A 26,020-nucleotide genomic window follows, 5' to 3' on the forward strand; every position below is an offset into this window, starting at 1 on the left:
GAAAACTGCCACAAAAATTTAAGAAAAACATCAAACAACAGGTTTGGTTATCCAAACAGTTGCAAATAATTAAGTAGCAAGCTGGGTTGAGAGGGCGAGCAAGAAGTTGAATACATCTGGGCCAGCCTTTCAATTAAAATACATTTGACAGCTAGCCTGAGACTGGGGAGGCTGCTTAACTGCTTGTTTTCATGTAGCCAGGAGCTACGAACTATACACAGATGGTCCCTAACTCCAGCTGGGATACATTTTCCAAGTGATATTTTATGCCAGAAATGTTGTGGACAGATTTCTTTTCCTGTGTGTGGTAAGTGTGGCCCGACACCCAAACATTTTGGAGAGATGCAGCAGCACAGTCACTGTCAGGAAGGCCAGGAGCATCCCTGCAGGGCTGCTGGTTCACCCAGTGAGTGCTGTGTGCCTGTCAGTCTGTCTGTGTGTTTTCCTGCTTCTAGCTGCTGCTCTGTGTATTGCACTTGTGTAGGAGTAAATATGTGTTTTCCTGTCCTACTCTCCCTCCTCCTTCACTGAATACATGGGACCTGGTGGGGGAGGAAGTATTCCATCATATCAGATTGCTTAACAGAGAGGAGCAGAGCCCCCTAGACTTGCAAAGGAGTAGTTTTTAATTAGGACTGCATGCTAAGGGTGTCAAGATGCCTTCCTTCAGAAAGAGGCAGAGTTTTCATTCCCCATTCTGCACCTGAACCCAGCTGGAATCTACCTGTCAGAGCATATGGGAGGAGAGAGCGCCTGCTTCATTAATGTCACCTGATCAAGGACCTTATCAAGTGGAATGACAAGGGGAGGAAGCCAAACATAGAGATGTTCAATGCACCCGAACAACACTCACAGAGACAACAACAGGGACAGCCCTAGTCAGTCAGAGTACTTGGCAAGGGTATGTGGAGCAGGAGGATGCTTGTTTCAGAAATTCAGCTGAACAAAAACCTTGTCAAAGTACAGTGAGCACCAAGCTGGACAGTTGGTGATTTGGGACCATGGAGCAGGTAAGAAGGTCTGGGATCTGGGCAGGGCTATCAGACAACCAGGGAGGCCATGCCTGTACTCAGGGATCTAGAACAATGCATGTGCTTGTGAGGATAGAGGGGAGGGAGGTGTGTGTGTTTTCACTAGTGACACTCAGCCTTGTCAGCCAAAGGGGAGAAAGGGAAAGGCTGTTGGTACTTGTGTGAGCCCTGGGCAGAGGCACTGTTGAAGTTGCTGCTGGTTGAGCATGAAAGCAGTGGCCACTTTCACCAGCCTGGGACAGAAACACCAGGTCACCACACTGGGGTCCAGCAGGGAGGAGGATGCCCAGCCCCAGAGCTATAGGTGGCAACCCCTTCCTTTACCGTCACTTTGCACAGCTGCATGCAGAGAATAGTCAGAAATGGCAGTGTTAGAAATACCCAATGTATGCCAGGAGAGAGACATTTTAAAAAATCTACCAGCAGTAATTTGCATATACCTTGCCTGAGGGGAAAGCCTGAGTGGTACCACATATGACAAGAACGTTTTATTTCAATTTGCCAAACACTCAAGCTGCCTCCTCAAACCCCAGCTCCCTTCAGCCCAGCTCCTGACAAGAAAATTACCTTCATTTCCTCTCTCTTTTTGTTGCAAACATTTCATATAAGCAGCAATAAACTGTGCCCCAAGTAACCTCTCTCACTGTAGAGACAAAGCCCAAGTACACTGATTTGAGAAACCTCTCCATTAATACCCAATGGCTTGGACTATCCCAAGACTGACTTCTGCCATCACACAATGCTCCTTTGAATATGCCTGTTCTTGAGTTTTTCTGCTGTTACCTAAAATTTCTGCAGGTCATAACACAGAGGGAGGAAGAGGAGGAAAAGCACGGTAGAAAGGCTGTCTCATGACCCAGCTGGAGAGTGATGAGAGTCATGGAAGAAATAGAAAGTAACTCTGGACATGAAGGAGAGCTAGAGAGCCCATGTCCATGGGGAAAAGACACAAGGACAGGAGAGAGGGATTCTTTACAGCTCTCTGACCAAAGGATGCTCCGAGGTAATTCAGAGTATTAGTCAGGAAAAGCTTTTTTGTTTCATCTAAATTAAAGTGAAATTTGCCTGTTTATTTCATTAATTTTGAACCAGATAACCATGATTTTGGAGCTACAGTAAAGCATACACTATAGTAATTATTCATGTAATTACTAGCATATGAAATAAGAAAATTCTGATTACTGTGAAAGTTGAGCAGTGAGCAGAGGGTGGTAGTGGCCATGGAAAAGATAGAATACTGAATTACACGAGCCCATTTCCTTGAAGGGATAATGAAAAGCTTCTGAACAGAATTTGTATGATATAATTTAAGGTCTTTGTAACACATCATCTTTTTATTCCCACATTTCTGGCAAACTGCCACCTCTCTATATTCTTAATATTTTATAATAACTATGATTCCAAAGAATAAATTACTCTATTATAAAGTTTTCTCTAGTGTTTACTGTGTTTCCCTGGCATGTGCTGTTAATAAGCCCCGTGTCACATACAGCATTTTAAAATGGTTCACAGGAGAAATCTTTTCATTGCCCCTAAGATGATGCAAAACCTACTTCATCCTTACATACACAGCATCTAGCTGCAAACTTCTCAAGGAACAGACATATCTCCCTGGAAACACAGAACACAACAGATGCATTGTCCTTGGTACCTGAGAGAGGTCACTGTCACATATTTCCAAATAAGTGCAAAAAGCCATCAAATTAATTTAATTGCCTTCATTTATTTTAACTTTTGCCAGCAGAGCATGGCGTTTGCCTTCAGGCAATGGTAATCTTATTCTTTCTACTTTTAAAATCTATGTTGAATAGTCACAGATGTTTTCATTAAAACATAGTAAAATCCTTTAATTGTTCTGTTAAAATGCTGGCTTCAACGATGACTTGCACGATTAATTAAGGTAAAATAAAAATCTTTTATTGTCTATATTATGTTGGTTTCAGTCCCTTTACTCTTGGTTTGAGAAATATAGCATGCAGGAATATAAAATCTAGCTTTTCAGCACCATTCACTGTATCTTCACCTTTAAATGTATAATATAGAATTCCCTATTATGCAGAATCGTTTCTTAAATTATTATGTTCCAATCTTTTGGTAGTATATTTTGTTCATTTCTCTACTGTAATAACCATACATTGAGGAGACAGTTTTGCTGTGCCCTTCAGAATGATATACAAGTCTTTTTCCTGAATAGGCAAAGATGATTTACTGGGACATATATATTATTCCTCTCGATACATCATTCTGTGTTGGTCATTCACTCAGTTCAGTGTGGCTAACTGAAATCACTCTGTTTGGTCTTACAGTAAGAGGGGTGCATGATTTTGCATCACATAAAAACACTGCAGCCATATGGTCAACTTCTTTTTTTGTGCCTCTTCAACAAACATACTATAGCTACTCCATTTCCTGCTCTGGAACCTGCCAGCAACACCTACCATTGGTTCTGTCTTATTTTCTCCAATATTTTTCTCAGCCTTTTTCTCAATCAATGACAGTTGTAAGCCTTCCAGATAGTGTTATCTCCTGCATAAGATATTAGACAAGGTTTTCTTCAAAGTCCAAACCCATTTTAATCAACCAGCTACTTCCCACCTACTGCACTGCTGATGCTCTGAGATTGCAGAAGTACTACAGACCATGCTCGACATTTCCCAAATTTGCAATGATAATTCAGCAACGATTAGGGTGCACACAACATAACGCAGGCAGGGTTCGCTGTTATAGTTCACAAGTGTTTCATTACGGTGAGTATAATGTAAAGCTTTTCGAGGAAGGGTGAGTCAGCACAACCTTCCGCCACCTTCCCTTGCACGAACAGCCGGCCAAAGGCCACAAGCCAGCCATGCTTGCCCACCGTGTCCTCCCACCGCAGCCTGCCCGCCAAGGCACAGCAGCCCGCAACACTTGTTCGCTGTACCCCGAAGCGTTATTTGCAAACGAGGCAGCGCTTTTTGTAACCGGGCGTTTTAAAGCGCTTGCAGGGCGGTGTTAAGCGTCGCCATCCCGGTTTCAAAAGGGGATGAGGAAGGAAGCAGCGTCGAGCCCCGGGCGCTCCCCGCCCCAGCACGTGGCGGCCGCCCGAGGCCGGAGCCGCGCCCTGCGCCGGGTGGGGCCGCTGCGCCGCCCGCCCTGAACTTGGCGGCCGTGCCCGTGCCCCCCGGCCCGGCAGAGACACCCGGACCCCGAGAGGACGCTATGGGCTCTCGGGCGGCTCTTTCCCCGCTGCCGTACCCTGCCCAGCCCGGGCGGAGCGGCGGGCGGGCGGTGGGAGGAGCGGCCGTGCCGGGAGGGTGGGGCCGGGGCGGGCTCCGGCGGGGAGCGCGGCCGGGGCCCGGGCCCCCGGAGCGAGCGGCCGGGATGCGGTGCGGGAAGATGGCGGCATCGCCGCCGCCGGCAGCCGGGGCGCCGGGCACTTGGGGCGGCGTGCGGCGGCGCTGCCAGCGGCTGCTCTACTGGGTGCCGGTGCTCTTCATCTCCAGCATCCTCTGCTGGTCCTACTACGCCTATGTCACCCAGCTCTGCCTGCGTGAGTGCCGCCGCGGCGGCGGGGGGCGGGCGGGACGCGGGTGGGCGCCGCCGCCCCTGCTGAGGGAGCGCAGCCGGGCGGCACGGGCACGGACACGGGCGGCCGCCTCTGTTGTTTGCCGGCGCCGGGGCCGCCCCTGGCTGCTGCTGCTGGTGCCGCTGCCACGCCCGGGCCGGGGCCGGGGCCGGGGCTGGGCTGTACCGGTTCCCCCGTGTCCCGGCCCCCTGGGCAGGCGAGGGACGTCCGCGCTGCCCGATATCCCCCGCGACCGATGGCGCCTGGTTTCCACTCTGACGCGATGGGGGGAGCTGGGCGCACGGGGCTTTCCACAGGCGTGAGTTTCCCTCCGTGGAGTGCGCAGAGTGTGGCCGGTCCCAGCCCCGGACACGGGAAGCGGGACCGGCCGTGCAGGTGGCTGAGCAGAGTTCACCGTCCCGTCGGCGCGCATACACATGTACACACACACATGTGCAGAGCCATTTGGGGGCGGACGTGGAAGCCGGCATAGGTATAGGAAATCCGCGAGTCTCCCTGTGCCACCCTTCAGTCGTCTAGAAAATGCCCAGCTGTCACAACTTCTTGATCCCTTCTTTGTCGTCGCCAGCCTGCCAGTACATTCGGCAGTCATCCTGACCGCACACCTTGGCACCTGATCCTTAGCGTCAGGCGGATCGTTAAGTACGTACTAGAGGCTGGGTGTGATATGAGCATTCGTGTGAATTAGAGCAGCCGAGCCAGAAGGATTTATTAAATGACCAGCTCACTAGCCTCCGTTGGTTTGGAAGGTTGTTTTTTTTTTTTTTTCTGATTTTGGTTCTGTTATGGTGTATCTTGTAGAAAACTGTTGAATCTGATTTTTAGAGGCTAATGTGTGGCATACTGATGTTTCAGTAACAATGTCAGCATAATGGCACACAGGAATATAAGTTAGATGTAGTTTTCAGCTGTTCATGTTGAAAATCTCATCGGTTTAGTACCTAATTTTTGATTTTATCTTTTTTTTAATTGCATACAGAAAACTGATAGGATTTTTGTCCTGTGGATGCTTGGCTGAGCAGTTGAGGGATTAAGCAAAAAGTGATTGCCAGGCCTAGCACCTCTGGTTTTTGTATCAAGACTTGTTGTAGTTCCTATATTGGAGGTTAGGCTTTTTGTATTTTTTTCTTTGCTAACTCCATTCACATCTGTTCATTTTAAGCAACACTTCAATAAAGTTGCTGTGCCCTCATGAGAGGAGCAATGAAGTGTCTACCTCCAGCACAAGGAAGCAAATTGTCTGCAGGGTTCTGGGAATTGACTGAGTAAGCCTGGAAAGGAGAGCTGTAAGCTGACACAAGGAGGGCAACAATGATCCAGGGAAGAGCCGCTCTGTAGTTAATGTTCTGATGTCTGCAGCCTTGTGTTAGGTACAGTAGGCTTGTTCTGGGCACTACTGCTTCAGTATTTTACTATATTTTTTGTTTTGCATAACTGTACAAGAGAGGAAGATTTCAGCTTACCTGAAAGTAGGTACCTCTTAAGGAGATGACATGCTTGAAACTTGCTTCAGACTATAAACAGTGGTTCACTGATTCCTTGAGAACCCCTCAAAGCAAAAGGCCCACAATGGGAGGGAGAGGAAGTGAAATCTTGGAGCTCAGCTAAAGCATCTTTTACTGAATTCCTTTCAATGGACAAGGGTGATTTGTTTGTTTGTTTGTGTATTTCCCACCCACCCCGACACATTCCAGTGGGAGCTGGCTCACCAGGTTTTTAGTTCAGCATAATAGTCATCCATGATCTCCAGTAATTCCATCTTTTATCTATATCTGGATCTTTTCCCTCATTTTTGGCATATTAAAATAAAATAAGCTTATGTTTTGTCTTACTAATGAATATTTAGTGTAAACAACAGAAGGAATAACTAACAACTCTGGGAACGAAAGCCAACGGCAGGAATAGACTGTAAGCATTTCAGTGCTTTGAAGCCAGCCTGTCTATTCAGTGCATCTTTTATTCCTGCAGCACTGAATGCTAAAGAGGATGTATATAGCTGGGTTTTTTTCTGCAGCTTTTTGTCATTGAGGCTGACAACATACAGGGAACAGTGTTAACTGTTGTGCAATAGGACCTAGCAAGGACTTTGTGCTGTTGTAATGTAAGTGGTCTCTTTGAGCTTTTAGTAATGAGAAAGTGTTTCAATTGTAGTATTTTGAATGGGTTTGTGGGTTTTTTTTGTTAGAGTTTTATTTGTTTTTTTTTTTTTTTAATTTCATATGAGCATTATAGGAGGGACAATTTTTTTTTTTTTTAAGAAATCTACTAAACTGATTCCTTTTATACCTAAAGCTGAGTAGTTACAGTATTGAGTAGCATTTTAGAAACAAAAACAGGTTTTAGAAACAGAAATCCCCTGTTTTAACACCAGTATTGCAATGTCTAGAGTTCTGTCTCTTTTATTAGTGGATTCAGGTAAGTGTTTGTGCAGCTTTAACCTTTAATGAGAGGAGAAAGGTGTTGAACACTAGCAAACTCTTCTTTCTGCTGAATGTAGAATGAATACTGGAATATAGAATGAATACTGGAGTTAATATTTATATTAAATAAATATCCAATTAATACTGGAATTAAATATTAAATATGAGTTGGTCTTAAAGCACTCAACTAAAAATTGCTTACCCCTAATCCAGTGCAATTCTCTTGATTTTGCCAGTATTGTCATCTCACAAGCCCTGTCTAGTAGTAGTACTTCTTTTTTCACCCTGGATAACTTTGTGTTTAAAATTACTGTCTTTAAGTATTCCTTCCCTTAAAAAATATTTTGAGTGTGTTTATGAGAACCTAAGGGATACAAATTTGTTGTTCTTTCTCTAAAAAGGATGGCGAAATACATGTGGCGTACAGTGAGTAAAGTGAACTTTGATAGCTCAAGCTACTGAAATTTCAACCTAGGATACATGGAACAACAGTAACATGAAATGCAAATGAAATACTTCACCCTAGCACCTGTATCCTTGTGTCTGTACTCAGAAAATACACATTGGATTCAGTGTTTATGAAAACCTGAAAATGAACATTCAGTGTTTATTAAAATCTTTGCTTGCTTCACATGCAAAGGAAAAAAATTATTCTTACATTTCCCTTCTTAGATACCTCTCTAATTCAGGTTAGTAGAACCATAAGGGACTTGGAGGAGTTATCGATTCCATGTTTTAGGTAGGGCAGAATCAGTAGTTACTTGCAGTTTCTGACTGCTTTTTATCAGAAATGTTCTTGGCAAATGCAGGTACTGACATCCTTTTGTTTTGTTTTGTTTTCCTACCTGCTCATGATTTGGAGGTGCATGTAACAAGGAAAATGTAAAAAAATTGACAGTGTTGTGACAGCTGCTTTTAGGAAAAATAGGTGCTTAGCTGATGAAAGGGTTATCCTGTAGATACCCTGTATCCAATAGAAAATTGATGTTTTTGTTCCTTTTTGATCCATTTTTACATGGCACTAATTTTAATTCAGAGGATAATGCTCTTACTCAGGGAATCCTGTCAGAAAATGCAGCTTGAATTAGTAATTTTGAAGAAGGAAAATAGATTTACTATGGAACAAACGAGCAATAAGCATTTTGTGACTACTCCAGTGAACGGAAAGGGAGGAAATATTGCCACCTGGTGAGCGATTTGCCTGATTTGGAAAAGAATAAATGACTTCAGCATAGCTGAAGAGGGAGTACAACAAGACATTCACAGTACTGTCAGGAGCGCTCATAAGTCACAGCTTTGTTTTTGGTGTAGAATATGTGACTGGTGTCTGTCCACAGCTACCTTCAGAATGCAACAGAAAGCATGGAATGACATCCAGCTGCTAAACATGTTAATGATCATGAAAGATTTTTGCTGGAGGATCAGATTGATTAATGCTGAATTGAGGTTTTTGACCCTGTGAACCATCAGTGGAATGGAATTATAACAGGATGTAAAGCTGCTTAATTCATCACAGTTTAGAGGCAGAATTAATACATGCCCTGTGGGCTTGGCACAGTGTCATCAGGGCAGTGGCAGAAAATAAGGAGATAGAAGCTGATAGGGTGGGGAGGGGGAGGGGGGAAGCTAAAAAAAAAAAAATTAAATAGAGTTAGACCCAGGATTTGGTCAACTGGATTCAAGCTCTTTGCTCAGTATGTTCTCAGGATAGATTAAAGGATTTATGGTACTTGTAACCATTTAGGGCTTAGGTTTGGCTATAGAAATACAAGTACATTGTAGCATTGCAGTTGGCTGTTGTCAAATACCGGTTAAATATGCTGTCTGCGCATAAGCTGCTAATGTGCAAAAGTACTTTGGTCCAAGAAAGTTTGCATTTTTATTCCATATTTTGGAAATACTACCTTTTTTTTCTTTTTTTTTTTCCCTCTTCTGTCACCTGTGGTTACTTTGAGAAAAGTTTCAAAACTGGTGGCTGAAGTAGAATTGGCTTCTGAATTATAGCCAGCAGTGCTTCTGTGCATTTCCCAATTTTCATTTGAGTGCTTTCTCAGACTTTCAGAGGCAGCTGCCATTCTACAGCTCTGAAACAGAATTGAAGTCTATGTTAAGTATAGCTGGATATCTCTCTGAGTAGTGCCCAGTACACTACCTGTAGGTCTTGTGCCTTGAAATGTAAACCATGGTTGGAAGTTGAAAACATAAGGTCTGTGGTGAAGATATAGTTACTGGACAAGATTATGTTTTCAGGTAGAGGTTTAACATTGCTTGATACATGACTTTAAGAGTTGTTCTTGTCAGGCTGCTGTTGTTGTTTGCTGAAAAGTGTCTGACAGTGCTGGCAACACAAGTATCTGCAACTATGGTAGAGCCAGACACTTTTCATTCTTCGATCTGTCTTTGTAATTTGGAAGGTAAATGGGAAGTTTGTAAAGAAGAAAGATTAAGTCAGTTCTTACTCATAAACTATACAAAAGCAGTGGTTTGTGACCTTACCTGCAAAGATACCGAATTAGCAGCTGCTGCTGGGCAAGTGGACAGTTGTGCATTTTGATGGGCACAGGGTTAAAATGAATCTTCTGAAACATTTGCAAATACCATCAATTGCAAGTGTATGGGTTATTGATGACTGCCTTTGCCAACCGTAAATATCCCAGAAATATTTCTGTTACTTTTGTTCTGAAACAAAGCACTGGAAGCACTTCGTCACTCTGAATCAATGCAAATGACTGCTCTGTTTAGCAGAGAGGTAGGTTCTTATTGCAAGCACTGATATTTTTACTAAAGGACTATTGCAGGCAATGACAGAACACTTGTCACAACTATAAAACACTTTTATGTGTGCACAAAGCTGAATCAAACTGCATCTATAGAACAGTGTTTTACAGCTTCAAATATGCTATAAAGATAAAATGTGTACTTAGTTTTGTGAATCAGATCCAAGATGTTAAACTTCATAAAAGTTTGAGAGAACCATCTATTTATAGATGTGGCTGCAGTCTCTGCATCCGATGTATCTTGTTTTCCCATTCCAAAGATTTAAATATTTTAAAAATGTACATAAAATATGATAGCAGAATTTTGTATATCCACTTTCATCACAGCTTTTAAAAATTAATTGCTTTCTCCCATTTTCTTTTTTTATTTTTTACCTTATTTTTAAATCTTAAAATCTTTAATTTTTAAATCTTTAAAGCCATTAAATTTACAGTTCAGAAACGTTGGGTTTAGAAGTCAAGCAAAATTTAACATTACAAAACCAATGCACATTTTGATGTGAAATCTTTGAAAATCTTTTGGTATTTGTGCTAGCAGTGTGTCTTACCATGTCTCTAGCTATGTGGAGATGGATGTCTACCCAGTTTTTACATGGTTGAGCGAGAATTAAGATTTCTAGAGAAAAGTGGAAATTAAAGAAGTGGGAAATCCACTTGGTCCAACCCAGTGTGCAAGGTGCCTAGTAAGGTGATTTCTCTTCTGAGCAAACTAATTTGGTGATGGAAACCATCCTGGACTTTTTAAACACATTCTGTCATCTTTGCAATTGTTTTCTCCAAGCACAGGCTGCTTAGTGGCATTGACTATTGAATGTGCTGTTCCTGTTTCTGGCTGCTTGTGGCTTGGGGCAAGCAGGGAGCAATGCCTCTGGCTCAGGAAATTGGCATCTGCCTTGGCTGAAATCCTGTGTCTGTCCCAACCCGGTCCCTAATTCTGATGAGCACCATCTGCGAGCTGCGTAATGAACCAGAGAGGCTCTAATGATGTGACAGTCTGGTGGTACTGAACTGTAAATGACATCCTGATGCTTTAGCAGTGCAAGCGTGATTCTTAATGAAATTGGCCCCTGCAGTATCTCAGGCAAACAAAGCTGTAACTTTTTAATGATTTCCTGAAGACAGGTCACGTTTTTATAATTATTTCCAGCTCTGAGTATACAAGAGTATCATTCCATTTTGGTCTCAAAGGGATTTACCCTGTTTTCTCACAGAAATTGCTTAGCAGTTGGGATTGCCATGTCCTTTGTGTTTATTTTAGTCATCATAGACATAAATGCTTTTACCCATATTATTTCTGTGCTGTTTAACTATCAGCAAGTGCATTTGCAGCGTTTCAGCTGATATTTATTAATGACAGAATGCACAGTCTGACCTACTTTTCACCACAGTGAGTGTAACCCCTTGAAACAGAAATGAGAAAACTGCCAGAAATACTGATACAAATGATTCTCCTAAAAATATAAAATTTGGTTTAAATAAACATATTGTGTGCTATTCAGAAGGCAGGGGAAATATCAAACATTTCTTTGATCAAATCCAAAATTAGAGGTTTTTTTCATATTAGAAAATTATTTTCCATGCTCTTAAATAGTATAATTTTAGTGTGATCTTAGGGTAAACATCTTGTAGTTACTTTAAGAGTCTCTGTATCATGGTCATTCAAATAAATTTAGGATTTCTCCTGAATCTTTTGGTCAGTTCTGCCACATTGGTGCAAAACAAAAAGTTTTCCCACTCTCTCCCCCTCCCTCCCCCCAAAAAAGGCCAGCAACCAAACAAAAAAACCCCAACCAACAAAAAAACAAACAAACAAAAAAAAAAAACACCTTCATTTTCTCTCTGGTGCTGTTGTATTGTAGATGCTTGTCCATTACTTTCCCACACACTGTACCTCCTCCAGGGAGCCTTTGTCAGAGGTGATTTAAAACGGCATAAGCAGAAGGACTGGTACTTCACTTCATGCAGGTTATTGGATATCTTGCGTAGTTCCTTTCTGTCACTGTCTGTGGCAATGTACTTGTTGGGTAGTGCAGCTACTGTCCTTGTAAATGCCAGTTGCAATATGTGTGGAGAAAAATGATGGTAAGATTGAAGGTACTGGCATCTCTTTTCATCCTGGTTCCTCATTGCTTTGGTCTCTTACAGTGGTTGCAGCTCAGGAGTATATGAAATAATGTTGGATTTATACTCAGTGGTTAAAAAATCAAAATGACAAGATACATATATTAAAAAAACCCCAAAACCCAAAACCATGTTCTCACCCTCCTGGGGTTAACTGGACATCTCAGCACTTGTGTTTTAGCCTTTGCGGTCCTGTCAGGAGCATTTGGGTTCCAAGCTAGATAATGCAGAAGCTGAGCAGACAGTCCTCTGCACAGGTGGAGACTCTGGGGAGTGCATTTCTGTCTGGAGATGGACAGAAATTTTGAAAAGCTTTAGGTTTGCTGTCTGGTAGAAACTGCTATATTTGGATTTGTCTGCCCTTTACTTAGAGGCATTGTGGAAAATTTAGACGTCTCGGACGCATTAGTAAATACAAAGATTACAATTGCTTTCACAGCAGTGTTCTATGGCATTCTCTTGTAAGGAGAGAAAAATACCACAAATTATTGTGAAGGTTGGTTAAGTAGATTTTGTTTTGAAACTGGTGATTGTGCAATGTATGATTGACTGTGACTTTTTAATTAGCAGAGAGTAGTTATTCTAAGAAGACTGGCAAAATTTCTGCATACTTTGCTGACTGTTCCAAGTGGAGAAAGAAAATCAGAATTTGAATAGTGGCTAATTTGTCTTAATCTGAGAAGTCCATCACTTTTAAATCGCATATCAGCTCTGAAGATGTCTTTGGTTTTGTAAACAATCATCTGGTGGATGATTGTCTTCTTACAATTTTACAATTCTTGTGCATTATTGTGGGGGAGCATGTCTGCTCCTCAGAGTCAAATGTGTTCCTTCAGCTTCTCTCTAGCAGTTGTCTGGATGGATATTTGGCTTATGAAATTCTAAAGAGTTCAGAAAACTGAAGGTAGAATATAGTTTATAGTGGTTTATGCAACTTCTGTAGTATCTTCTTTTGATTTTTTTTTGAGGAGCTTTATAAACATGGTTGCTTACTGCTTTCCCTCAGGTATGGTGGATGCTTGTTTTGCTGGAGTATAGTCAAATCTCCATTTTAATAGACCTATTTTATAATTGCAGAATTGTGGAATAATTCATGTTTGAGAGGACCTCAGCTCATCTAGTCCAACCTCCTAATCAAAACAGGGCTAGGTGTGAGGTCACACCAGGTTGTTCAGAGTTTTATTGGCTTGAGTCTTGAAAAACTTCACTGGTGGAGGCTGTGCTACATGTCTGGACAGCTTTCTCTGCTGATGAATGGTTCTCATGGTGGAAATGTTTTTCCTTGTATCAAATCTGATCCTTTCATTTCAATTTACACTTACTGACTCTTGTCATCTCACTCTGTGCCAGTATGAAGAGCCCAGCTCCTCAGTGCCTCCCTGGAGGTCCTGGGAGGCCCTCCCAAAACCATGTCTTCTGCATGGCTGACAATGGCTGTGCAGCCTCTCTTTAGAGGATGAATCCCTGCCAGCTTCGTCACTTCCTCCTGGACTTGTCTCTTGGTTGTTTTGGGGGGGCCCAAATCCCCACAGTGTTCTGGGTGTGGTCTGATGAATGCTGCACAGAGGGGGATAAACCCTTCCCTTGGCTGACCAGCTGTGCCCCTGCTGATGTAGCCCATGAGGCTGCTGGCCCTTTCTTGCTGCCCACCAGCAACTCCATGGCTTCCAGGGAGCTGCTCCAGCCCAGCAGTCCCCAGGCTGCGTCGTTGCAGGGAGTTGCTTCTTTTCAGGTGCAGGACTTTGTCTGCCCTCATGAATTTCATAAGGGCCCCATTGGTTCATTCCCCCAGCCTGTCACGGTCCCTCTGAATGGAAGTCGTGCACGTACCAGCTGCTGTCCCCAGGGTGATGTCATCTTCAAACTTGTAAGTGTTCACTCTTGCAGAGCATTAGTTAAGGGGTTGAGCAGTATGGCGGCCTGGGGTCCCAGGGGTCTGTCTGGCCCCTCGGGCAGCAGCCGCCGTAGGTGTCCCGGATAGCGCTGTGCTGATGAGGCGCAGCCTGTCTGGGCCCTCGGGCCAGCTCCCAGCCGCAGGCGACCTAGCGAGCAGCTCTGGAGTGAGTCCAGCTCTCAGTGATTTCAGCTCTGTGCTCGCTATGTGCCTCGGCAGACGCAGGGATGGAGAGAGGAGAAGCCTGTATGGAGTTCCGCAGTGGTGTCTTTATTGGCAGCTCCTGCGAAGGTTTCCAGTGACAGCTCTTCTGCTGAATTGGGCAGAGATGGGGTTTATGTAGGGTTCTGGGGTGTTAGAAATTGTCCAATGGCCAGGGTTGGGGAGAATACAACCTGTAGCCTTACAAAGAGATAACAAGGGTCTGAGGGCAGAAGAGGGGCTGCTTTGGTCCACTCATCACAACTCTGCATTTCTTATCTTAGGTGAGTGACCGCCATAGAGGCCTTGCAGGGCCTCTGCCTGCTACAGAGCAGCACTGGTGCCATGGTCCATCCTTGCAATGTGCAAGATGTATTGAAATGCTGTCTTTAACTCAATCACCAAGCCTGTTTAATCCCATCAGTCAGATGGCATGGCTCTTTGGCTTTTCCATAGGAGTTGCCTTGTGCCTGCTGCTTGAAGACCAGCCTGGTGCAATCATTTTTATTAGGAAAACAAGAATGGATGAGAGCTCTGTATATTTACTGTACTGTTGAAGGCACCAGTGTATCAAGCTTGTAGACTGCTTAACTGGGATGGATAAATGTGTGGTGGAGTGGTTTGGGTGAAAAGAGGTTTTTGATCTTGAGAGTTTCTGATCTCTCTGAGATACCCGTTGTGGGATGGTTACTTTTAAATAATGTGACCAAGAGTGGAAAATGCAGTTACTGATATGTGACACTTGTGTTCTCCCTTCCATGCCTGACAAACTTGCCCTTTCTTACTCTCTTACTGTCCCCAATCTTGTAATCCCTGAGAAATTTCTTAAAGGAAATGCAACTATTTTCTACTTTCAGTTTTTACGCTATGAAGATCTAAGGTATCACCAAATATTGCTGTCAAAACCAGTTCTGTAGTCTGATAGCTCCAAGAACAGAACATAAAGAGTGAAGCCTGTGCAACCACAGAAGAAATAACTGCTCTTCAGAGATGTCTTTTCTTGGATTAAACTTTGGCAGTTTCAGATAGATGGAGATCCTAGTTATCAGGAAATGAACCTGGAAGGGGAGCCAAAAATCCTTATAAGCAATTGATATTGTGTACTTATTCTCGTGATGAATATACACAGCATAAAATCTTCATAGTGTGTGACCTTAAACGTGTATTGTTTGATGATTACTCTTCCATCTTTGGCTGAAAAAAAAGTTTAAATACTGAGTTACATAACTTGCTATTTAAACATAAATTTTTATTATTTCCCTTTTTTCCTTTTTTTCAGTGACAATGACAAATATCGGAGAAAAAGGTAAGATTTTTATTAGCTCTTTACAGATGTAATTCATATATCAGAGTAGAACAGTAGTTGACTAGTAGAATTGAGAAACAGTCTAACTTAAAAGAATAGATTTGTACTTTTTTTGTTCTTCAGCACCTTTTATTATCTTGCTGTTCCTGGCTATTGCTGTAGCCATTACAAATAGAGAAGAGAAAAATTAGAATTTTTTTACTCTTCTCACTGGCTTTCTGATATGTCAACTGAAACAATCCTTACATTGTGGTTTTAAAAAATGTATTCATAATACGAAAGGCTCTTGTAAAAGCAAGATTTCTAGGGATGAGCAGTGTATTTGTGCAAATGCAACATACTTAAATGGGAGGCAATTTTTTTTTTCTGCATTTTCTTTTTAACATATTTAAAGAAATAGAATCCTTCAGATATGTAGCCTTGTCAGAATATAATAAAACTGCCTAGTTAGCAGTCACTACAGTCCCTACCCTGAGGCTGTAGCATGTTTAGATTGTTTTCTCCAGATGCTATTTTAATACTACAGCACAACATGGAAGTGTAAACTGTAGGGCTGCAGAGCTTTTGGAGGAAGAGCTTTTTATGTTTGTGTAATTCCAGCAGATTTCATTAAGTCATTGGCAACTCCCTCGCTTAGAAAACATGTTTGTCAATAAAGAAACATTTGCTTGAAAAACTTTTCTTCAGTTCAGTGATCTCATCCCCCATGTTAATGTAGAAGTGTTATCTGCAGGCTTTGCATTTCAGTTTCTTGCTGCTCCATACTCTGTGGGACGGGAAGAAAGTGAGTTGATGGGCATTGCTCACAAAACACATTAAAATAATCAGCAAAATGTGTTGGGGAACATTAAATTCCCTTACTTTCACTCAAGGCCTTGGTGGGCTTCGGCCAGTCAGAAGAAACTTACCCTGGTTATACTTCTGCCCTGAGATTTTTCAGGAGTGAAAACTGGGCAAATGTGAACAATTTTCTTGTCAGTCAGTTACTGGGGAGTTTTTTTGCAACAATCAAATGCTTAATGCAGATCAGCAAGTGCATCATGTTCAAAACTGAGGTAACTTGTCCTGCTTTGCTCTCACTATATGCCATGAATATACTGTTGTTTAAAAAAATACTGATTTTGTTTGAGTAAATCTGTTCTTTTTAGAGTTAATAGAAATGTTCTGATAAAAGTGGGGACTATTCCTGTCCAGATGCTTATGCAATAACAAGATGGTCATTTAGTGTATTGTGCTTTGTGTGGAGTCCAGTTCTATGACTTATTTATACTCATAAGACTTTTCTTTCTGTTTGTAGACATGGCATATGACTTTTTGCCCCTATCATCCTAAAAGCTTCATACAGAGTTGCTACTCAGATTATAATTAGCTTTTTATTATTTTTAACAGTTTATTGAATAACTGTAAATATTTACAATGTTACTGCTATTTGAATAAACAAACTTCAGCACCAAAAGTATTTGTTCTGTGTTACTTTTAAGGCAAAATTGCAAAAAGTAAGAACATGCCAGACAACTGTTCCTGCATTTATATGCACCATCATGCAATGTGTTATAAAGAGTTCTCTAGCCCTGAATAATATGACATAAAACAAGACTCCATGAGCTGACCATACAAGAGCAGTATTTCAGATCATGAAGTGAGAGTGTGCAGGTTTCCCATTATGATGCTTTTTGAGGATATGAATTTGTGGAAGAATACTCTTTTCTTGTCATTAGAGTAAGTTAAGAAGGGAGTATGAATTTATGATATGCTATTTACTGTAGTGAATTGCTTACTAGGGTGAGAGCTTTTAAGTGGAAATACCTATCAACCTATGGCAGACTCTTTGGAAAAGTTACTGTTACCTTCTGTATTCTAGTTAAAAAACTCAGCATGGTAAATGTTGATGTCATCTATTAAAAAAAATAAGAATAAATGCTGACAGGCTGTGAAGAATATTAAGTAGTGAATGAACACTTGAGTTTAAAGGACCTGTAGGTTTTAAAAACCACCCAACTGTCCTCCCTTCTAAAATCTAGGAAAACAAGTTAACTGGATATGGTTACTGCTCAGGTATCATGTGCATATTCACCTCGAGACTTCCCTCACACTTGTCATTGTCCCCTTACGTCCTTTGTGGGGTTGGGGCTTTTGCTGGGGGGAGGCAGAGTGGGGGTTTGCAAGGCTAGCAGTCTCCCTACAAGAGCTATAAAGCTAAAAGGCAGAGATGCATCAGTTAATGAGGGTTTAACAAATGTGCTTGCTGATTAATGATGGGGCTTTAATAGGTTATTAACCATTTTCCTCAGACTTCTGTAATCTATGTAGACTGTATCATGACCTTCCCCACAGTTTGCATTTGCCTTACGTAAAGTTGCAGTGCAGTACTTTTGTGGCAAAGCTTTTCCAGAGCCTCTGTATTTACATCTGTTAGAGAACTATCTGTGATGCCTACAGGCACTGTTTGTAAGTACTACAATATCACTGGTCTGTTTGTATTAATTCTGTTCCCTTCTGATTTTAGTTGTGTGCCTGGTTGCTTACCACATATTTTTCATGCTGTTCGTCTGGTCATATTGGAAAACAATCTTTACGCTACCAATGAATCCTTCAAAAGAAGTAAGATAACTTTTGCTTATGAAATAGCCTAGCCAAATGTCTGATTTTGTAGTGTTTGAATGACTTAGTCTCTGATCTCATGTAGTTTTACACTCTGTGGAAAAACACAAATGGTAGTTACAGCTTCTTAATAGGAGTCAGATTGCAATCAGTGTAGTGACCAAGGCAAAAAAAAAAGTAACAATTTCTCTATTTTTTTAATAGATCTTTTAAAATGAGATATTCATGGTAGAAGAAAAAATCCTGTCCACTTGAAAAATATGAGGTATTTGAACTAGTAGCCTGAATCTTTGCCTTGGCAACATCAGACTTTTACATGGGCAAAAATTTATTTCCCTGTGTTTAAGACATATTTCTTGTCAGCATCTGTCTGTTGTGCTCTGAATTAAAACTTCTTCCCTGTCTGTTTTGGTATGAAGGAGTTTTTGGATTGTGGTGGGAGTGCACATTAGGTAAGTTGATGGTGGGAAGCCATAGCTGGCTAAGCAGGAAGGAAGCTAGTAAAGAACAGCCACATGAAGAAAGGGGTCTGGGAAGGTTCTTCATCAGTGGCCCCAATGGAAATTCTGCCCATGCAGCTTTTTATAGCTAGCACAATTTTTGGCCTCTTCCATTCTGTCTGTATACAGAAACCCCTGAGTCTTCAGTAGGTGCTGTGTTACACAGCCTCTGAGGTCAGGAGGAATCATGCTATGGCTGTCCTGTAGTTTGAAATACCCACAAAGCAAACACTTACTTTGGCATGAACTCAACTCTAGCTGCTCTGTGTACCAGGTCAACCTAAAGTGAATAGCTTGTGATTTCTGTTATCTGTTATGTGGAGGTTCCTTTCCAAATAGTTTTCATTCACTACTAGGATATGTAATTGGGAAAGCAAGTAGATAATTCAAATTGCCATCTTCACTGGGGTTCAGTGCAGTCTTTACTACAGCCTGGGTGGGTAGGAACAAAATAAATTAAAAACCTGTTTCATTTGGAAATTACATAGCAAAATGTATGCATGTATATGGTGACTGTACTGATAATTAGAAGGGTTTTCAAATCATTGAGCCAATGCGCATGAAAGCATTTTGACAAATCCTGCTGATTATAGTACAATTCCAAATCCATCATACAATGCTACTGGAGAATTTCAAATGGGGTAGAAAAAGCATTGTAGTTGAGTAATAGAAAGCAATGTGTGGTGTTCCTATGTTCTTTGAATTTACACAGTGTTGCTGGCGGTGAGATCCTTGTTTTTCCATGTCTTTTTCCTATTCTACTAGAGCAGTATTTTAAAAATTTAATTAGGGTATTTTGTAATGTTAAGTTACTGATTGGCTTCCGTTTTATAGGATGAAGTCTGCAAATAGAAAAATAAGTATCTTCAAGTGAACTGAGCCAGCAAATACTCACTTGACTGAAAAACAAGCTTTTGCATTTTGTTTTCATGAATACTGCAGCTGGTGCAAACCACACAGCTTTCTTTTAAGCTTATTTCAAACTTTTACATGTAAAATAGGTTTTGATGGATTTTACTGTAGTGTGTGTTGTTCTTTACTTGTGCGTACCAGCTTTATACAAGCACTGCATGAAGATGGGAGTGAAAATGGGTACCCAGGCACAAAGGTTTTAGATGTAGGACTACTCTGAGGAGTGATAAAAAAAGATGGAAAAGTAGCTCTGTTTACATCAAATAACCATTTTAAAAAAGTATTCTAAACTAAGTTTCTGTAGTGAGAAATCTTATGTATCCCAATATAAATCAACTCAGATGTTGGTAAGAGTGTGGTCTTGCAAGGGGAAAAAAAGTGGTGACCTGAGAAACTCAAGTTAAAAAGTGAATATCTGGCTTCAGCTGGAAGTCTGTGGGCTTTGTCAGGAAGGGTGGAGTGGTGCCTTCTCTATGGAAGTGAGAATAGGCTCCTAACTGCATGTTTCTGTCTGCTTTCTTATTTTTACATGCATTATTTTTTTTAGGAAAGAAAAATCAATATTATTGTAATTATTAGCCTTCCTGTAAACATAAATGCTGTGCAGAGGGCTTCTTTTTCTGGCACAGGATAGAGACAGCTCTTCCTGCCAAATGTGGACTTCTTTTCAAAGGTGATTTTGTATCCTCTTTCTCTGATAGAGATACCATAGGCTTCTTCCTGTTTCTAGAAGCTACAGTGACAAAGCTGGCTATGTTGATGTGTTGCAGAGGACTTTGAAGTTTAAGAAATTTGGAGTATTTCATGTATACCAAGCATCTCTTTCAGTAATTTTTACCTTTTCACCACTTGCTAGAGCCATGTTTGTTATTGTTTTGGGCAGTGACAGAAGCTGCCATTTTATTCAGGAATATATTCAAGATATGGTTATTTTGCCATACAAGACCCATCTCTTCCTTCTCTCAGCCAGTTTCTAATGTAAAAACACATCCTAACACCTGCATGAAGGGAATAGCAGTGACAAAGAATAAAAGGGAAAATGCCAGACACCAGAAGAGAAATAAAGCTGTCTTTTCTGCTATTACTAGTAGTGTATTTTCTTTCAGTTAAACACTGACATCCCAAGATTATATTCACTAGTTAATATTTGGCATTACAGAAGTAAATTGACTGACCTTTTAGAGGAGTGATAAGCTCTTGATCTTTTTCTTGAAGAATGTTGCTTAATACTTCTGGAACCATTCAGCATTGCCTCTATACCAAATCAGAAGTGGTTTTAATTTGGTCTTCAGCTGCCATAAAATGAATTAGTTGTCGTGGGAACACTGGATCATTTGCTGTAATACGCTGTACATGTTGCTAATCCATCTTTATATAATGTGTATTTATTCCTTTTACACATCTACAGTTACATGTTTAACTTGGAATTTTATATTTCTTGGAATTTAATATTTCTTTGATTTTAAAAATTATTCCAGTTTCATCTGTCGTATTCAGACAAGGAGTCCCTAGAGAGGGAGCCTAGAGGTGAATCCCAGCAAGAAGTCTTAAGACGGGCAGCCAAGGATCTTCCTATCTATACACGGACAATGTCTGGAGGTAATTAGGTGTTCAGGAGACTGACAAAGGCAGGTGTTTTGATGTACTGCTTAAACTAATTAAAAAAGAGTTTTCAAGGGTTTGGATTGAAGAGAAGAAGTGTTTTTCATATTTCATAAAATAATAAAGTGGTTCAGGAATTTTTGTTTAGCTTTGTGCAGCAACATTTATTCAGTGTATAAAGATTGTTGGGAAGTTGCAGCATACAATTTAGGATTTTAAAGTGGATTGACAATGCATTGCTGTTGTTTTCAAAATGATATTAACAAATAGCTTGTGCTACTAACAAGCTGCAGAAGCGGCTGTAGCATTCATTAACTGTGTAAATATCTTTTATAATAGATTAAAAAAATAATAAAAGCAGAATCACTGTCTGCATGTCATGTATAGCTAGCTAGATCACAATAAGAAACTGTTACTGTTTTACTAGTTGGTCATTCAGTTGCAAGAACAAAAGATCTTGCAAACTAACAGTTAATCTAACCCTACTCATATTGTCAGTTTTTGAATGTTGGCTAGCTAAGTAAATCCAAGAGATAATATCACATAATAAATTAAAGCTGTTAGAATAATAGCTTAAAATGGCTATATTGTTGAACAGTCTTTAACGGTCTAGTGAGGGTTTTGTTGGTTGTTTTGCAGAGCTATAAGGCTTGGGGGGGGAAAGAAAGATTAAGATGATTAGCAGAGATGACAGAAACAGGGTTTTTTGGGTTCAGTCTGATAGATTCAACATTGCAAGAATGCTTTGCTATTAGCAACTGCTTCTGATCACGCTGAAAAGCTTTCCTGGGGGATCTGCTAGGCTGGCTGATAGTATTTACTTTTGCCCAGACTTCAGAAATCAAAATGTGTAACTGTACATTGAAATCTAATCTGGGAACTTTTTTCTTTAGCAATCAGATACTGTGACAGATGCCATCTTGTAAAACCAGATCGTTGCCATCACTGTTCAGTATGCGACAAGTAAGAATATCCTTAAATAAGTGATTTTCTGAATTAATTTCTCTTTCTTAGCACAGAAGCTTTTATTTTTTATGAGTAGATTTTTCAGGCTTAATATTTTGGCAGGTACACTTTTTTCCCCCTTAGATTTTCTTTTTTTGGATTTAGTTCTCATTTACTTATTTCTAAGGAAGTCTGTAGCTTAGTCTAATACATTTCATGACTCCCTTATGTATTCTTTACATAATGGTTAAAAATTATAAATATTAATAAAGAATTTTCCTTAAAAATATAACCAAAAATAGCTGATTAGAAAAATGTACTTCTTTTGTTAGAATCTGCATAAGCATCACTACCTATCTCAATCTAATAATGATGTCACTTACATCTTACCTGAGGTAATACACTTAATAGCCTATTTTTTACTGGATAACTTGCAGGTTACTTTTGTTTAAAGAAAGAAACAGCCAATCATTTTCCCACTTTTATCTAAAGCCATAAAATTAAGTTCTTGTTTGTCTCGCACAAAAGGAAGTTCTCATCCATACTCTCCAGAAGTCTGATTGCTTTCTAATTTAATCTTTCTTTTGGCTGTTCACTCTGATCCTTCTCCAGTTTGCTTGGATGTCTTGTGTTTCTTCACTCTGGCCCCCCAGTGCTTTATACTTCTAACTTTGAGAGAAGACATTTCTCCAAAGGGAGGTTTATTCTTAGCTTTAAGGCAGTTCCAAGTACTCTTCAGCTGATCAAACATTACAGCACGATTGTGAGGTGAAGACATTGCTTTGTTCAGGAAAGCAGCAGAGGCACTAAAGAGAGGCAGAGTTGAGGCAGGAAGAGCATCTTGGTTGTGTTGTATGGAATGGTTTTTGCAGTGTAAGATAGGAATATAGTAATGCATGTTTCTAGTGAAGAAAAAAGGTGACGTTATCCACAAAATGTGAGTGAAATTTGCAGAATGTCATTAGTTAAAATATTTTGTAGAATACCTTTATTTTGTCCTTACCAAAATTTGCTCATTTCAATCATATCTGATTTTCGTGTGAGCATTTTATTAATGAAGAGTGATTAATTGCAAAAGTGTTTGGGATTTTTCATACAAGGTAATCTCTTCAAAACCTTTTATATTTGCATAGAAACATGTATATATTTCTATAAAAACAGACCATGTTCTTGGAACTACATTTAGTTGTATCACTACATAATAGTTGAATTAGCCCAGTTTTTAAGGCTCTGCCAGAAAATAAACAATAGTTGAAAATCCTATTCAGATTGAGGACCAAATGCTAAAGTTGACCAAATCCTATAGATTGCATCTTCTTGACATATCAAATGTTTTCAGTTTGGCTTATCTGCCCTTTATGTAGTTCCCTTGTAGGTAAACTGTATGATGTGAATTTAAATAGATGTTTTTATTAAACAGATTACATAACATACAGTAAACATGGATAACCCATAATCTGTATGTAAATAATTTAAATCTGGCATGTAACTTTGCTTCTGACAATATTTTTGTTGTCTTTTGGCGATGCTTGGAATTCTGCTGGGGTTTTCAAAAGATGCATTTTGAAAATGGATCATCACTGTCCTTGGTGAGTCTACTACTGGTTTTCTTATGTTCTGATTTGGTAAAATACACTTTTGTGGGGCCTGCCATGATGATGATGCTTCAGCATTCCTAGAGTTAGATGCATATGTAAGGTTACTGGTCTTGCAGAACTGTTGGAGTTATTTACTGTATGCCTTCTTTTCCTAGTTGTGTCATACAGAAAGAAGTTCAAATATAATTTTTCTTGGACCTTTGAATTAGGTACCTCTTTATGTTTTTACAAGTATGGTTGAAGTAGACTTCTGATCAGTGAGAACTTCTTTTAAGAATTGCATATTTTCTTCATCGAGTTTGAATATTACTGTGCCTTAGTTGCATTGAAGGGTGAAGTGCTACCCTAGGTTTAAAGGGCAAGGCTGTGCCTAGTTCCTTTTACCAAAGCTCCCAGGACAGGTGGAGTGGGCTTGCTGGAAATACCAGGTTAGCACTTTCAGTTTTATGGGTTCTTTGTTTTCTTTGATTAATTCTCCCCTCTGCCTCCCTCGTTTTGCTGCTGTGTCAGCCCACACAGTGGTTTTGTTCTCCTGTCTTTTCTTAGCAGCCCTTGGAACCAGTGGATAGACAGGATGTATAATTAGTTTTATGTCAGTTTGGCAGGTGTATCTCACAGAAATAATTAAAGATAATTGCTTCGTAAGGTCCAAGTTTAGAGGATTGAGTGGTACATGGCAGTTCTTCACCATATAAAATGATCAGAAAAGCAGAATCCCCTGTGTTGGACAAACTGAATGGTAGATGGTTCTAAGCAGTTGTTCTGATACCTTCTTATATCAAATTCTAGGACAGAGGAGGCTCTGTCCTGGGGCATGAAGGGATGCTGGGGTCCCCCTGTTTCTCTTGGTCCTGACTACAGCATCTGCCATAATGTAATTTGATTTTAAGCATCTCATCTTATTTTGCATCTACATGGTAGATACAAGTGAAAGAAATAGTGTAGGGTAGAGTTTTTTTGCTGTAGGGATAATCAGTATGTGAAAATTGAGGATGTTCAGTAATAGTAGTGTGCTTCTTAAAAAAAGACACAAACAAGAAGAACAAACAAGGCCACAACAAAGCAAGCAGGTAAAACCACTGAATGTGGAACAAATTTCTTGGAATAAAAAAGACAATTTCCTTTTTTCAGCTTTTTAATAGCTGCCTTGTCAAAAGCTCTAAGAAAAACAGTAAACAGTTGCCAGGCTATTCCTGACAAAATATCCGTGAAAAGTCTCAAAAAGTATTACAAAGACTTCTTATAAGGTTTTTAGTCTCTTCTGGATTTTTTGTGCTTTTATGCCTTAAGACATTTACATGAAAATGTCCTTCATGTAAGCTTCAATTTCAGAATAAAAATCCATTGTATCAAATAACAAATCATAAACAGTACTTAGGTTTTGTGTAAAAGGACAGCGAAGTGTTATTTCACTAGGGCAGAAACTTCTAGAAAATTCTGTTTTCCTCTCAGTAGCGTTTGCTTACAATACATGTTTGCACTTTTCTTAATCTAACAACATAAACATATCCAGTTTGAGAGAGTATTTACACTGCTCATTGGTTTTAATCTAATAAGTAATGGGTGCAAAAATAAAAAATACAAATAGAGAATGTAATTGAAAGATGTGTAATGCTTCTTGATGGAGAGATGTCCCTTTTGTACTCCAGGTAACAGAAATGCATTAAAAAAGAGGTATTGTGTGTTTTTTTCCTAATTTGAGCAGATGTTCACAGTTCCTTGCTCACCCTAAAAAAATAATTTTGAGGAAGAGATGAAAGAGTTTTGAAATACTGCAGAGGTGCTGATCAAGCTTTATAGTTTCCTGTAAAGACCCATGTTCAAAGGTTCTTAGGGAAATATATGGTTATCTTGCCAACAAAAGTAAGGGTGCAATTCAGTATAATGGATGGGCTTTAGCCTCTCTGGACATCATTAGGTTCTGCTTTGCTTTTCATGTTGCAATTTTTTGGTGGGAGCAAGTTGGGTGGGAAGGAAGGGGGAAGGAACTCACGTGATGCTTAGGGAGAGCAGGGAAACAGCAATGAGAGCTATCTCTCTAGTTTAATATTCTGCCAGGAGAAGGATTTCTGGAGAGAGGATGGGTAAAATTAACCTATGGAAAGTAAGATGAAGCTCTTGGAAGGCAGAGGTAATGAGAGGTTGTTATGTCCTAGCCCCAAGTCAGCTGTCTTCTGCTCTCTGGGAGGCTTTATTTTGGCTGTCACTTCTGTGCTAATGGAAGTGCTGTTATAAACAGAAATATTTAATGCTAACTGTCCACTAACTACTCTGAGAGGTTTAAGTGATGCATTGGGGATTTCTAGTGCTGCTGCTACTCACTATATACAGATGGAACTGCAGGTGGGAATCCAGTGGTTTGAGGCATCTCCAAAAATACTGTTTGTATATAATACTCTTAGTACTAACTAGGTGCATTTAGGAATACCTTAGGAATAATTCAAAACATCTCTCCTTTATCTTTTGAGTGATCCAAATAGTTAGCATCTCCTGGATTCTGTGATGCTTTTTGTTAACTGAGTTGCATCACCTTCAGTGCCTTGTAAA

At 40.3% G+C, this 26,020-nt stretch overlaps 1 protein-coding gene across 3 annotated transcripts in view; it reads left to right on the top strand.

Moving 5' to 3' along the window:
• Positions 1-4,415: 4,415 nt before the first annotated feature.
• The window catches only part of ZDHHC2 (zinc finger DHHC-type palmitoyltransferase 2), a 35,211-nt gene continuing 13,606 nt past the window's right edge, over positions 4,416-26,020 (top strand). For 2 of the 3 annotated variants that reach the window (XR_008430619.1, XM_053941214.1), the window contains exons 1-6: positions 4,416-4,560; positions 15,289-15,315; positions 17,822-17,916; positions 20,807-20,927; positions 21,824-21,893; positions 23,432-23,464. Coding sequence is in view for 2 of the 3 variants with exons in the window: in XM_053941214.1 (XP_053797189.1) it covers positions 15,294-15,315; positions 17,822-17,916; positions 20,807-20,927; positions 21,824-21,893; positions 23,432-23,464 (341 nt within the window). In the remaining variant the exon portion in view is untranslated. The remainder of the gene's footprint in view (positions 4,561-15,288; positions 15,316-17,821; positions 17,917-20,806; positions 20,928-21,823; positions 21,894-23,431; positions 23,465-26,020) is intronic. The other variant, XM_053941216.1, reaches the window with a different exon arrangement.

The sequence above is a fragment of the Vidua chalybeata genome, chromosome 4, assembly GCF_026979565.1.
Source record: "Vidua chalybeata isolate OUT-0048 chromosome 4, bVidCha1 merged haplotype, whole genome shotgun sequence".
Taxonomy (NCBI): Eukaryota; Metazoa; Chordata; class Aves; order Passeriformes; family Viduidae; genus Vidua; species Vidua chalybeata.